The 15,351-nt window shown below is 39.6% G+C and overlaps 1 protein-coding gene across 2 annotated transcripts; it reads right to left on the bottom strand.

Annotated features, from left to right (window-relative positions):
- Nucleotides 1-665: 665 nt before the first annotated feature.
- Nucleotides 666-15,111, bottom strand: DCLRE1A (DNA cross-link repair 1A). Of its 2 annotated transcripts, none has more exons than XM_059477547.1 (9): nt 14,030-15,111; nt 11,020-12,510; nt 10,463-10,596; nt 9,148-9,266; nt 7,500-7,643; nt 6,471-6,616; nt 5,413-5,567; nt 2,095-2,236; nt 666-1,464 (listed from the first exon to the last, which is right to left on the bottom strand). In XM_059477547.1, the coding sequence occupies exons 1-9, from the start codon at nt 14,442-14,444 to the stop codon at nt 1,298-1,300; spliced, it is 2,913 nt and encodes a 970-aa protein (XP_059333530.1). In that variant the 5' UTR covers nt 14,445-15,111; the 3' UTR covers nt 666-1,297. The 2 variants fall into 2 exon arrangements, with proteins under 2 accessions (XP_059333530.1, XP_059333531.1); XM_059477548.1 differs by having other exon boundaries at nt 2,218-2,236.
- Nucleotides 15,112-15,351: the final 240 nt, after the last annotated feature.

Below are 15,351 nucleotides of genomic sequence, written 5' to 3'. Positions count from 1 at the left end.
AGCTCATCACTCAGAGACAAGGATCTGTTTATACTTGCATTGATCATTAAAAAAATGTTTTCACAACGTAAAATAGCATCGAGGATTCCAGACAAGCTACTCTGAGGGGCTGGGGAGTGACTCTTTACATGTGATTCCACCCTGGAACTTTGGAACAGTTTTTATTTTAGTGATTAAAATTTTACTAGTGTGCCTGCATGCACCCACATACTTCAGTACATAAACACCAGGCAGATGCAAAAAAAAAGCAGCACTGGATAATCTGGTAAGAATTAGGGCCAAAAAAGCAAAGTGAAATTTACCTTTCTGCTGCCAGTGCCAGTATTTGCCTTTCTTGTGTTTCCAGAATTCAGGTGACAAACCTGTATATAAACAACCCTGCAAACCCCAGTGTTTATATACAACCTGTATAAAAACAACCCTGCAAAGCCCAGTGTTTATATACAACCTGTATAAAAACAACCCTGCAAAGCCCAGTGGGGATTCCATGGTGAGGAACCACTTCTGTGCTCTGAACACCTGCTGAGATCTGGCTCTGCAGAGGACACAGGAGCAACTTCGGACAAGTACATACACAGCACATTCACCAAAGACAGTGCAGACAGGTTGTTCAGGCTAGCAAACCTGCCACTGAAATAAAATGCATTTTGCTCAGAAAGAACACATAGGCATAAAAAAGATCTTTTATTTTAAAAAAGATCACTAAAAAAAAAAGTGAAATCTCGAAAATCTCGAAATCAAAAAATCTCGAGCAGAATGTAGAAGTGTCTTTTGTAAACCGTTGCCTCAAGTACATATGCTGCAGGAGCCCAAGTCAATACTCTCTCACAAGGTAAGTTTTTTTAACAATATTTAAATCACAACAGTCAGTTCTGCCTCACGAAATGAGCTTCTCTGAAGCCTGAGTTGACAGCATGTGACACAAGCCTAATATTGTCTCATTTATTACAATAACTTATTTTCAGAAATTATCCTGGAGACTGTTGAATCCCCAGCATTACACATCTGAGCATCTCCACAACCTGAGGAGAATTAAGAACAGGGGAAAGGAGTAAGATAAAAATAACCTAAAATATGGACTTGCAAAAATGGTATATTATGGGGAAGAAAAAAGTAGTAGATACACAAGAAAGCAAGGTGTTTTTTTTTTTCTTTTCCCAAACTTATCTTTCTTCAAAGAATGGCAGTTAAGTCCTCCCTAAAGAAAGCTTCGTGGAAAAAGGAGATATATAAAACTCACAGGAACTCAATTCCCATTCCAGTCTACTTCCTTTGAAAAATACATTCTTCTTTATATTTATTTTTGCCTATTGCCCTCGGTCATCCAGTCTCTAAAATGCATTTCCATCAGGCTTCTGTCTCTCCAGTCACCAACATTGACAGTGGGGATGATTTTCTGTGGCTTCAACCACTGAACAAAACGCTTCATTTCCAGGTAACTGCTGTGTTCACTGTAAGGAATCCCTGAAATGAAAACAAATCACAGCCATCTGTCAGGCCACTGAGCTTCCTCCAAGCCTTCCAGCTAAGAAATACTTCAGATAAAAGGGTTTTTTTCAATTCCTATTTGGGATCTAAAGTTTATAGCTAAGGTAAAACACCTCCCTCCCTCCAATTTTCCCTTCTAGGAAAATTACCTAGCATTAAGTCACCAAGTCATTCATCAGTGCAAGCTAAGCAACATCAGTGACCTGGTTAAAGGGATGTTAAGGGTTTTAGCTCCACCCACCAATAAAAACAGAGAGGAAAGGACATTCTCTCAGAAACAAGTAAGACACAGAATGAAATCTTGGCTCTGGAACTACACTGCCACCAGCATCAGTCAAGCCAAGACTCCATCCCTGAAGTCTGTACCTATATCAGGTGAAAGTTTTTATTTGCATGACAAGGATAGGGACAAAATGTATGTAAAAATCTGCATTTATGGTGTTCTCGATTACTCATTTCACAGATCCCTCCTGAAGAGATCTGTTCAGTTTCTCAATGAGTTACCAGAAAAAGCAGCAGTTACAAAATCAGTAGGAGTTTCCAGAATAAAAATAGGAAAAGCATCCACACAAAGCCAAATGTACTGAATCTTTGCCACTCTTATACCATATATAGTGACTTTTCCTCTTGTCTGGGGCTTGATATCCTCCAGAGAAAGGCATGAATCAGAGTAGGTCCACCCCGTAGGTTTGAAAGCCAGAATTTGATCAAAATTCTCAGAAAACTTATTCAAGTGATCTTGCAAGCCCTGTGGAAAAAAAGAGCATATATTTAATCCCATTAAATAGCTAATTAGACTAAAGGTTGGCCATTTCATGATGGAGAGGATTCAGACTACATTTTATTTTCATTTGCTGGTATTTTTTAATTTCAATGATCATCTACCTTGCAATTATTAATGACAAATATTGACATTTAAAAAACAACTTGTCCCTTAGGATCTCAGTTTCTTCATCTGAATTAATTCTTCATTAACATATGAACAGCTATGCACTACAGATCAGAACACATAAGGAATAATCACATCATCTTATAGACCTTGCTCCACAAACCATTCACCTCCTCCTCTAAACCAGAGGTCAGCAGCTGAGTGGAGATAGAAGATGGTGAAATGCTGCTTCAGGGCAAAATCATCACAGAGGTTTTGACACCTGCTTATGCCCACAAGTAACCAGATTTAATTAACCTACGCCAAAAAACTTACAGCAAGCCAGTGCACAAGCTAAGTATTGCTCTGAGCACTAAACCATGTTTTACCACCTCTCCAAGACAGGAAGGAAGTCACCTCTGATCTTCTCATTCTAAAAAGGAAATTACCTTGAAAAAATTTCCAAGTATGTACAATCCTATGCCTGCATAAAGTGAAGTCAGTATCGCTTCAAGTTAAAAACAGAAAATCAATTTCATGTGTCCTGTATAAAATCTTACAGGCAAATTCCTAATCTGAAAGCCCTACAAGGTTACAGAACTCAAAATCAAACTTTATATTAGCAGGAGACAGAGGAATACAAAATAAAGTCTGATTAAAAAGGAGGGTAGAGGGGGATAGATGGGCTGTGACAGAAAATTATCTAACCTGTCAGACACTTGAGAACTCTAAAACAGGGCAGCAGAAAGCTGCCACATTTAACAACACCTTCAGTACAATGTCCCGTAGCAACATACAAAATCCATCAAACCAGGTACAAAAAAGAATTTTTAAAAGCCCTAACACAGAAGACATTTCATTCAGCAACAAGAATTATGGCTCACTGCTGTGACTTTCAACACACTGTGAATGTTCAGTCCTCATCTGATTAAAGGTATAATTGTAGCAGCCTAATTCTCCTTCACACTTCATTTTGGGAGCATTAACATAGATTAAGGTAATTGTTCACATATTTCCTCCCCTTGCTCTAATGAAATCTAAATATAGTACTTCAAATGCAATGATTATTATATTAACAATGCTAATCCACTTTTAAGTTTTGTAATAAATCAAGTGTGCAACAGTCACATTAAGGATGCAATTTCAAGCATATAAAAAAATTATTTTTGCATTTCAATCTCTTTCACTTCTGAAAGTCTCACCTCAATGCCAGTACAAGACCTTGATGAGTTAAACAACATGAAAGATTCATAGACCCACAAAAGTCAGTTCCCTGGAAAGTTTCCACCACATAGTCAAGTTAGGCAAAAGCCTCAATTTTTGAGTTACAAAAAAATTGTTTGTTGCAAAAGAACCATGCATGCATTTTGGAAAAGATGGCCTCTTTCCCCAAAACAAATGACTGCTGTGTTTGCTCATAACAAGTCCATTTTAAATACACATTCAAATTTCTTCATTTATTGCTTTAGCCAGCACTGCTCCAAACCTTCACCCTTTTGAATGGAAAATGTATTTCACTGCTACACCAACCTCCTTCAATCACCATGACAGCCTGATATTCAGAGAGTCACTAAAGTCAGCAGTGTACACAAACAGATTCCACAAGATGGGAAAAGACTCAAACATGATTAAATATTTCATTTACCACCAGCCCTAACACCACTTAAACTCATCTGGCTTATTCAAGAACAGCCATTTGTCAGTACACACAGCAATCCCTGCATTTTACTGAGGTAAAACCAAATACTGCAGTCAAGTACCACATCTCCGGGTTGGGTTTTTTTTTTAAATATTTTCTTAATGTATCTCAAATCCAAAAGTAAGATAAATGCTCATATGACCTCATCTTTAAGCATTTAAAATTCCTTTTCAGGGTCCAGGCATGGCTTTTGTCACACCGGAGATTGGTCTAGAGCCTCCTGATGTCAGAGGTGAGACCCTGCCTGACACAACTGCCTCCCTTGGGAAGTGAAGCTGCCCTTGAGGGTTCCTCCACCCCCTGAAAGTCCAGCTGTGTGAATATCAACACGTGCTGGGACATGGAGACTTAGCAACCCAGAAATCTGCAGAAGAAACTCAAATCAATTCCTGTTTAAGACAGCACAACACACTAAAAATAAATCCATACATATTTCCATTACTCATTTTCTGCTCCACCACAGAAAACATCACAAAACAAGGTTAAAGCATTAAGATACTAAGTTCCCTCTCCTGCAGCTCCATCCAAACCATATAGCCTTTTTTACTCCTTTTTAGGTCAATTCTGACCTTGACTAGTCCTGCAGCTAAATACCATCTTGGTCTGAAGGATTTGCTTGAGATGGCACAGCAGGCTTGAAGCAAAACAGGAAAATTAATCCAAGCCTGTAAGGTATAAACAGCCACGTTTTTTTTCCTCCTTACAGGTTACTTTAATCTAGAGCCTGCTGCTTTACCTTACTGCCCTTCAGTATTTTGTCTATTTAGAATAACCTAGGAATTAGTCATCTTTCCAAATAAAAAAAATTCCCAGAAAAAATGCTCAACAACAAAACTCAGTGTCTCAAATCTCAACCAAATGTGCATTTGAAATCAAATTAGATGAAATCATGTTTTAAAATTAACCAGTTAACTTGCTTTTGTGAAAAATATTAGAGAACTGGTAGTTGGCCATGTTCATAGGCTGCCTCAAAACAGAGGCTCACAGGCAGAAAATCCTTTTAGATTTTTCCTACACTGGACCAGGTAAAAGGCTGAAAACAGGAACTCCATTTCACAATATATTAATTGCTAAGAGGACAGATCAGGCAGTCATTACATAAACCCACTTCAAAAAGGACTGCAAAGAGCAGGTCTTTGAACAAGCCTCACCTTACCTTGTACAAGCACCACACCATGTTTGGAGAAGTTATTAATGTTTAATTGTTTTTCATTTTCAATGTATTGCTACATGTCAAAGCCCCACTAAATAAATATGATCTGACAAGAGGTTAAAAAGCACCAAACACAGCACTGGTTTGGAAGAGCCAAGAGAATTTTACTAGCACGTTCATCAACAGCCCATATTCTGAACTTACCTTAAAATTAATTTGCATCATGGGAAGAACATGAAGCAAAGTGCCCTTCCAGTCCACACTGATGAGGGAATTGACAGCTGCTGACTCCAAGCACTGCAGGGTTTTGTATTTGTCACGGGACATGCTTGCCTTTGAGCCCAGAACTTCAGCAATTGCTTCAGGATTCATTAGGAAGAAATCAGACAGAGAAATTTGTAAGAGTTCTTTTTTGGCTTGTTTTGGACATAGTCCTGATTATTGTACAAGATAATTTTTACTATTAGAAAAGAAATCCACATTCAACAGGATGTAGTGTTTTGTATTCTAACATTAAGAAGAGAATCCTATAATGGGTGTTAAAAACCTTTGTCCCCTACATTTTAGCAGCAGAATTTTGTATAACAATTGGAAAAAGAAGGAAAACTACCTTGATAAATTCTAAGTTACATTTCTTTGGTAGAATGTTATTGAGGTGAACTGGTATTTATTCCAAAGATGCCAGAAACGTGCAGTTTTTGGAATATGTGACAAACAGCCCACACACACTGAAGACAGACTAAATTTCAGTGAGAGTAAGTTTTGTATTGATGATTTTAAATATGCACTATGGTGCACATCTGCCTGCTCTGAGGCAGACATTTGGGCAATCATGTTGGCTCCTGGTGCTGTAACTGACTGAAGCATAGCACACAAGATCTTCTCTTAGTCAGAACAGATATATAATATAAACTGGAAGGAAAAGCTCAAAATAGAAGTCTAAAAATAACATCCTTTTGCTGTTTCTTGAAATTATAAGGAACAAAAAAGTCATAAAGACCTCATTTATTTATTTTTTAATTGCTTTTAGCAATTTTCCCACCACAATCAAAGAGGTTCATACAATTAGTATATAAACTGGCCACATGTATATTCAGTGTGGGGGGGAAGGCTGCAAACATGGTAGAACACTATTTCTTTCAGAAAGCTAAAACTTATTGATTAGAAAACCTAAAAAATAGCAGGAGGATTATTAAATACATTCAATTTCTTTACACTATATCTGAACATTCAGACTAAACAAATACACTTCTTTTACATACCTAAGAAAACTTTTTCTTTTCCAATGGAGTAAGTGCCACAGACAACTAGAGTTCGTGGGTTTAAAGTCACAGTCTCAAAGGCAATGTTGACAGCAAACTGGATAACCTCTTGTTGGGTAGGAAAAGTGTACTCAGGGCTACAGTATCTGGGGCAGGGAAACAAAATAGATCACTTTGTTACAAAAGAAAAGACATCTAAAATTGCCATGAAGGCCCTCAAAACTCCATGTACTCAGGAAGTGAAAAAGACAATACTCTTCTATATAATAACACTATTAGAAACACTGAGGTGCCCAGAAATTGTTGCAACAAAAATCACACTGAGCATATATCATTGTTTTCTCTACAACTATTCACTCTCTGGTAATGAATTCTGTATTTTCTTCTTCATAAATACCAAGTGCCCTTGCAAGCTTGATATTTCTGTCACGTCCTGAATATATCCTTATATCTATTTTTTGTCACACACACAAACCATAATGTAAGTCATTACTCATTCACAGAAACACATGGAACAGAAATGAAAGTCTGCAGCTGGGCATTAGTCATCATTCACACAAAACCAATTTTATATAAATGAATCGGAGGAAGGTCTAATGAAAACTCCCAAAACTGATTCAGCCTTTTGGCATTCTTTCACCTTTGAATTCCTTCACACTTCTTTTTGTAATACAGTTAATCCATTGAAAACTAGTCTTCCATAAACCTGAACATTTAATGTATGCGTTTTGATACCATAAATTTAATACCACTTATAAATAATATGGTGACCTGAGCAAATACTTCAGCCTCTTCTCCACCACCCACTTTCATTCTCTAATGTAACAGCATAACCAATGAACAAGCTACACATACACATACTTTTAATAAATCTCTGCTTTTATTCAACACTAAATAGAGCTAAAAAGTGTTACCACAGCAATGTCATTTAAAAGTACATTTATTTGGTTCATATTTGGTTCAAAGCCTTACGAAACTGAAAAGACTAAGAATAAAAACAACAAAAAAATCAATTTCCAGCCAACTCACGTGGTATCCAGGTAAAGGGTGTGGATTTTCTGGCCCATCAGAGCAGGGTAGCGCTCCATGGAAGGGTCTGCTCTGAAGTCCCCTGTGTGCAGAATAACAGCCCCACTTGGCAGGTAGAAAAGGATCATGGCTGCACCTGGACAGCTGAAACAAACAAACAAGCCCCACACAAATTATGTCAGCTCTCTATACTGATAAACTACTTTAAGAGATAGACCACCCTTCAGCAGTAGAAACATGGACAGAACAGAATTTTAAATCACAGCTGCTATACAGACTAATTTAGCTAGGATTTCTGATTTCTAAAGGAATTCTGCAGCTAATCCTATGGCCACACACAAGCTTGAGTTCTCACCTGAGATGGGAAGAAAAAACACAAAATCCACATCAACAGTAAAGATATCAAATATTACCTGCCTTTTTGGGGTGCCCCAACCTTGCAGGCATGGCACAGATCCTGCCTCAGCTTCAATCATTCTATCATTTGATTCAAAGAGGAAACAGCACACCAAAGAGAAGCAGCATTCTTGCTCAAGACAAACAGAATTATATTGCTGCAGATTCATCTCTCTTCCCACAAGACTTATTGGAGCATTTTGTTCTAAATTCTATTTGCAGATTTTAAATGTTGTTTTAGATCCAGAAGCCCCTGGTTATAAATACAACTCCCTTACTGGTGACAATGAATCCATTGTGCCTTCTGCAGCTGCTTGACAAAGCTTTCTGAAGGGGAAGACTGGAAAACCTGAGTGGGACTATTTTAGATATCAGTCACCTACAAGGGGTAAATGAAATCTCAAAAAAAGAAAAACTGGCATGAAATGAAGTTAAAAGGACAGAACTGGTGAACTCATCAAGAAGCTGAACTTTGTAGCTAAGGTATGCACAGCTTTTAAATTGGAGCAAAGAATCAGAGGGACAAAGAGGAAAAATGAGATTTATACAAATTACATAAGCAACAAGGCTTCCTTTGTTCCTAGAGATGGTTCTCAGAGGACTTAATGGAGTTTTATCTCTCCAAGTATAAACAAATCCTACACTAAGCAATGTTCAAACCAGCTGTGACAGTCCTGCATTTCAATAAATGCACTGCAGGGCAGGGAGTCTTCCTCTAGCCCATGGCCAAAAAAAAGTACCAAGAGGCAGAACAAGAGCACAGGACTGGAGGTCAGGTGCTACTGAACTTTAAATCCAGCATTACCACATAGTGCCAGTCTAACAGACAAAATCTCATCCTTTATCACCAAATTCAGTAGAAATCTTGTCCATGTTTCAACAGGCTTTTCTTCAAAGTCCAATTTTCATAATGTTACCTAGGTTATGTCTTTCACAGGATCCAAAGTACCACATTTTTCTTTAGCTAAGGATTTCCCTATCATCAGTTCAAGCTACAGAAACCTAATGTATCTGATAATCAAATCTACTAGGTTCCCAACTAGACACCAAAAACCAGAAGTGTTCAGACCACTAGGAAATCATTCAACCCTCAAACAAAAATTACGGAGCTACATGCGGTTAACACAACGTACACAAAAGAAATATTTAATTAAATTCAAAAAATCCCTGTTTCATTTTTGGAGATAACTCACCTATTTCAAAAGCTAACTACCTGTAAGAAATTCTCCACAGGGAATGCAGTGATACTTACTGATTGGCATCAAGCAACAGCACTTTGATCCCATTGACCACACACTGTGTGTCCATGGGCAGCACGTGGACATACTGCTCCTGCACCCGGAGCTTGCTCTTCACCAGATTGCCAGTTATCTGCAACACAGACAGGATTTAAAACAGGAACAAAGGCTGAAGAAAGCACTGTTCATTATAGAAACAACAGCTCTCAAAGCCAGACTGGCTTAGAGAGAAACTATAAGGCCCTGGGTATAGCCAAGCCTTTCAGCAGCATTTCACATCTCATAAAGCAAACTGAGAAAAGCTGTCTTCAGATACCCCTGTCAACAGGCTGTGGATTGGAATCAGAGAGGAGGCAAACAAGGGGGAAGAAGATCTGTTGCACACTGTCAAGTTAAGAGGAAGGGGTGGGTAAAACCTTCTTTAACCAAGTGAAGAAGTTGCCAGCTAACAGGCCCCTGGACCTTATCGAGGAGGGCAGCAGTCACTCCAACTGCAAAAGCAATACAGGACACAAGTATTCCAGGAAACTGCCAGAATGAACCATAAATAGGTTTTTTTGATGCAAGCTCTGGATGTGCTGGTTAGGCAAGGTGCCCTACCATGTTACAAGTAAAGAAGAGCTGGTTGGACCTACAACAGCTAATGGCAGTCGTGTCATTCAGCAGCCCAAAGTACAGGACACAAAGCATCAGTCTGAAATAATTCCACTTGCTTAATGTGGAAAAGAGATGGCTCATACAGAATCTATTTCAGACTTCCATCACTGAAATAGTTTAGAGACAATGCAGCCAGATTCTACATGATGCACGCATACAAAAAAAAAAAAAAACAAACTACAATGGCAAGTTGCAAAACGAGAAATTTCAAATGTATTATTAGGGAAGAAAAAAAAAAAAAAAAAAAAAAAAAACAAAACACCAAAAAAACCAGAAGAAGTAAGCACTGCAACAGGTTGCAAGGAGATATAGTAAAATCTGGCCAACGTTCAAAATTTGACTGACAAAAGAATCCCTGCAGTCTGATCTAACTTTGAAGGTTCCACTGTGCAGGAAATTGGTCTATGTGACCTCTACAGGTCCTTTTAAAAGCTGATTTTTTTTCATGGTATCTAGGGAGGGAAGTTTCACTAATCCTCTTGATCAGTCAAATCAAGGTAAGGATTTCACACAAACAAAATGCACTTTCCCCTGTACATATCCACTGACCCAGTAAAGGACCCCAACCACTTGATCTTCTATTTACTTCCATCAGTACTTCCAAAAGTGATGGATATAAAAGGACAAAAGCATATGGATATAATGGTATCTAGTAATCTTGAAAAGCCTTACCTTATTACAGTAGATTGGAAACCTGAAGTTTTTTGTTAGTCCACTGTAGTGGTCAGAGTGAAAATGAATAAGGAAATAAGCTGTGCAGCCTTCAATTTCTCCATACTGGAAGGCATCAACTGTAAAACCAGTTCCTACAGCAAAGAGGGAAGAGAATCCAGCCAGTAAACATGCAAAGTCCAGAACCAATTTCTAATCAGATATTGCTTTTGTTTTTTCCTTTCTTCCCAGTTAAAAGGTAATAGTTATTCTGCACACAACCGAAGGAGCCATTTAAAGATTAATGTGTTTTGTGTAGCAGTCAACAGTGGCAAAAGGAGATTTTCACAAACTAAAATAAAATTTTCACAAAGTGCTCACAAACAAATACTTTCAAAGGCCTCCCAAATATGTTGTTCAGCTGCTCTCTTATACAGATGGCAACCAGTTAAGCAAATAAGACACATTTAAGAAAGCAGTTATCAGGAGTAACAATACTGACGTCTAAAATTAGGACAAAAACACAACACTCCAGCCAAAATAAATTAACCTCTAAGAAAAACCAAGTTACCTCTCACCTGGTATTTTCTTGTAGAAGGGGCAGTGTTTTTTTCTTGGCTCTTCACCTGTAGTAGGTAATTCTTTAAATTTTTTTCTCCACCTTCGTTGGCCACCAGAAGGTACATCTGCAATGGCTTCATTTTTACTGGAACTTTCTGAAACTGCTTCCACATCTCCCACAGACCCCTCAGCCTTCCTTTTTTGCTGTCTGGGCCTCTTTCCATTAGGAGATACTGAAGCTGGTATCTGCTTCTTCTCCTTCAAACACGCCTCTCCTTTGCGTTCCTCCTTTGCTTTGGGTTTTAACCCAAAGAAAACACCAATGTCCATTTGTTTCAGTTCTTTGGCAGGACTGGATTTGGTGTTCACAGTTGCTAATGAAAGAGATGGCTCTGATTTAGAAGAGGTGGGGCTGGGAAAGCATACAGCAGCTGTACTAAGATTTCCTTTTTTCTCCTCTGCTGTCTGCAAACTCTCCTGGTGAGCTGTTTTATCAATTGCACTGGCAGTCTTTTTATTTGTACCACTTAAAATGTTACTTGGCTCCCTCAAAACATTACTCTTCTGTGTCAGAAGGGAGCCAGCATCTTCTCTGTCTAGCAGTGATGATGTACCAGTAAGACTCACATATGCAGAACCCAGAGCACAAGCACCAGCATCTTCTGACTCTGTGGCTCCTGCTTTGGCAGCAGAGGAAATCAATTCTGGCTGTTCAGGCTCCCTGTAACTACAAGCAGAAGAGGATCCACTGGTTACCACCCCTTGCTGAGGATCTAGATGGTCCAGTGTATTTTCTTCCCCACAGAGGGGTTTTTTGGTTATGAAATTTTCCATTTTTGCATGCTCATACTGAGGCTTCCTCTGTGAGAGAAGTTCATCAAATGTTTTAAATGTCACAGAATCGGAGTCTTCTTCTGAGTTCTGCACTTCGAATAATTTAGTCTGTGATACTTTTACTTTTTCCTCCTCTTCCTCTTCACTTTCCTCAAATGTACTTAGTGGTGAGTATGAAATTCCATAGTCATTGAAGTCCACTCCTGACTGTAGCAGACTTGGCTGACTTGCATCTTTCTCCACACACAGATGTTCTGCTGTCTCACTTTCTTGAGAGGATGCAAAATCAAAAAATTCAAATTTACAATGATTATCTGCTGTCTCTGGAAGCTGAAGTGTCTGCTGAGGTTTTTGAACACCTGCAGAAAAGGAAGTACTTCCACTAATTGTATTTAGAGACTTCATTTGTGGTGAATTCCGTAGCATTGATGCACCATTGTCATTTGGGGCGTGCTTTATTTTAATAGAGAGTTTCTCCTCCCCTGAGGTTTCCTCTGCATAACTTGGGGAGCAGCTGGGCTTTGCAGCAGTAGCACATGTCATCTTCATGTCCACAGTGGTTCCCAAAGGGTTTACAAGGTACTCCCCTGCCCTGTTTGCTGCAAGCAGAAAATGGCTGTAACGCTTGTAGTGGGATGGGATGGTGGAGGTGCACTGCAGACCATCAGGACACTCTGTGGAAAGAGCCACACAAAAGTGAAATGTTAATACCTTTGCAAGTACAGTTGGCACAGTTAAAATAGAAATCTCATGTGACACAACATTTAGGAGCTTTTATTATAAACACAGCTGCTGGAAGTCAGAAGACACAAATAAAAAGTAATTTTCAAGCCACCACTGCTATGACCTGAGTAATGAGAAGCTTCCAGTCTAAAACCAAACAGCTGCTGCTCACACAGCACTATGCCTGAATTATACAGCCCATTAACAACTTGACCCTGTTTCAATGCTGAGCTCCTTCAATCACATGGCTTCTCGTCTAGAATTGTCTCATATTCAAGCAACAAGCTCAGAGAAGTGGCACCAGAAACAGCCAGTACACTTCAAACACAAATAACAAACAAAACCACCAAACCTCAACTCTGAATTGACCTGAAATTCCATTTTAAATTAACTGATATTACACACGAAGAAAAAAAAATAAAAAAGTTGTGCATTTACCTATATGAAGAACATTCAGTGTTGAGATGCTAGGAAAAAAAAAACATCCATAGCACTTTCCTAGACCTTTCCCAGTAACAATTTGCCAGCCCAACTTTTCAGGCTTTTAAAGTGAATGCATAAACCCACCAGAAAGATTTTGCACCTGTTAAGACAGAAATGAGGTGTTAAAACACCTGCCTTAAATTAAAAGCACTGCCAAAATCAGCATGAAAGGACTTACATGTCATTGCTCCAAAGAAGAAAACTCAAGGAATGTTATCAAAATAGAAAAAGCTGGTTCTATTACTTAAAACAGCCTTCACTCACATTTCCTGACTGTATGCTTTCTGTTTTACAAAAGTTGTGAGGTGTACTAAGGACATAAATTGGATACCTGAAAGTGTTTAGATTGGTATTTCCCCATGAAACTAGAATTTGGAATGTGTCAGTTTTATTCTTCTTGTACAGAGCTCAAAATAAAACAGTTTTCTTATGATACAGGAACGTTAGGCTCTATTTCTATACAATATTTCTAAATCATAGTGGGCCACAAGGTAACATTTTAAGTAAATTGGCATATTTCATCTTCCAAATGTCCATAGACAACTGAACAAATCACATATCAACATGAATACAAGATAATAAAATCTACACCTAAGGAGATAGAAGCTTCATGTCAAAAGTAGCACCCTTGTGCCTGAAGGTTCTTTTCTGACACTGTCATTGCAACAGGTTTCATTACTTTAAATATGCACCTTCAGTTTGTTGAATGAAGCACTAGAATTTGATAAACAGCCATGAAACTTTAGCAGAGTTTTGAGATTAGATTCTGAAATGAGATTTTCATGTCAGATTTCCATGTTTTTCACAAAGAAGCAAAAATTTTGTACAAAAATAGGACGGATCAATAACAACATAATAAAACATGATAAAAATCATACCAACTACCATTTCAGATCTTGAGCTGAATATAAAAACGAGGTTTACAGCAACATTTCATGAGAAGTCTGTAAGTTTTCTCTGAAGGCTTTTTTCTTACTCCGTTCATACCTTTTTCAATGGGTCCTGGAGTTTCCAAACATTCATAGACGTGCCACTGGGGTGTCTGGACCAACAGCAAAGAGAAGGGCATCTGGCAGCTGGGACAGAATCCATCGTGAACGGGCTTTGCATTCTGTGAGCTCTGCTCTGCCAGGCTACCCACACTGTCCTGGGAGTGCACACTGCTGTCTTCTTTACATTCATCCCCATCCTGACCTGCCTGTGAGCTCTGCTTGGCTTTCTGAGGTGTACCAGTTTTTTCTGTCGATTTCTTTTTTCCATTTCTCTTTCTTTTTGGCCTGCCCTTGCCAACACTTACTTCCTGCACAGGCGTGGAGATGCTCTGTGAGTTACTCTGATGCTTTCGCTTCCTAATGGATTTGTACTCCCAAATGTCCTCTTCCAATAAAGCATCTTCAGACATGTCAACACATTAAATATTCCCTTTTCTTCTACACAACAGTTCACAAACCTGCCTTTCCTCCCACTAATATATTTACTCTTCCCTCCACTCTTCACTATCTGAGGAAAAGCTCCAGAAGCCCATGTTAAAAAAGCAACACTGGCCCACAAACCAAGCAGCAGTCCCTGATGGGACAGGAGCATGGTGGATCCTATCCCAAAAATAATTCAATGAGCCTCTCTTTGTAGATTTGCAATTCCTCCTGTTACACAGGGCCTGACTCTGCAAATCCTTCCAGGTTGAGCCATTTCCTTCAGCTTGCCCTCAGCATCGTCAGCTCCACCCGGCAATGCGGGGGCAGGAAGACTTTAAAAATTCCTCCCCGAGCAGGAAAAATTTTAAAACAAAACAAGCAAGAATTCAGCTACGGGATCATCGTCGGGGTGTCCCGGGATGCTCCTCCAGAGGGTCCCGGTGTTGCTCCACGGTGTGTCCCAGTACCTCCCTGCTCCCTGGGATGTCCCGGCGCCCCGGAGCGTCCGGGATGCCCGTAGGGATGTCCAGTGCTCCCGAATATCCCGGGATATTCCCTGGATCGTCCCGGTGCTCTGGAATATCCCGGGATGTTCGCAGGGATGTCCCGGTGCTCCTCAATATCCCGGGATACACCCTGGGATGTCCCGGCTCCCGCCGGTCCCGCGCCCGGCGCCTCCTCCGCCGTTTCCCGCCGTGGCCGCGCATTCGCTTCCGCAGGTTCGTCACCGCGGCTGTCGCTCATCTTCTCCGCTTCTCCCATATATGCCCCGCAGAAAGCCTCACATCCCACCGTTTAAATTACCAGAGCCCGATTTCGACTTTTTCCGGCGCTGCTCAATTTTTACGTCTTAAAAACGATAAAGCAGCCGGGCGGGAAACACTGGCTGTGTTG

This window comes from Ammospiza nelsoni, chromosome 8 (assembly GCF_027579445.1).
Source record: "Ammospiza nelsoni isolate bAmmNel1 chromosome 8, bAmmNel1.pri, whole genome shotgun sequence".
Lineage (NCBI taxonomy): Eukaryota > Metazoa > Chordata > Aves > Passeriformes > Passerellidae > Ammospiza > Ammospiza nelsoni.
Note: the sequence above shows the minus strand (reverse complement) of the source record. Positions and strands in the feature narration are given on the sequence as shown.

Coding starts and splice junctions, on each gene's coding strand:
- DCLRE1A (XM_059477547.1), bottom strand. CDS start 14,444: ATGTCTGAAGATGCTTTATTGGAAGAGGACATTTGGGAGTACAAATCC. Junction 12,511..14,029: donor TCCAGGACCCATTGAAAAAG/GTATGAACGGAG, acceptor CTCTTTCCACAG/AGTGTCCTGATGGTCTGCAG. Junction 2,237..5,412: donor TGATGCAAATTAATTTTAAG/GTAAGTTCAGAA, acceptor TTTTTTCCACAG/GGCTTGCAAGATCACTTGAA.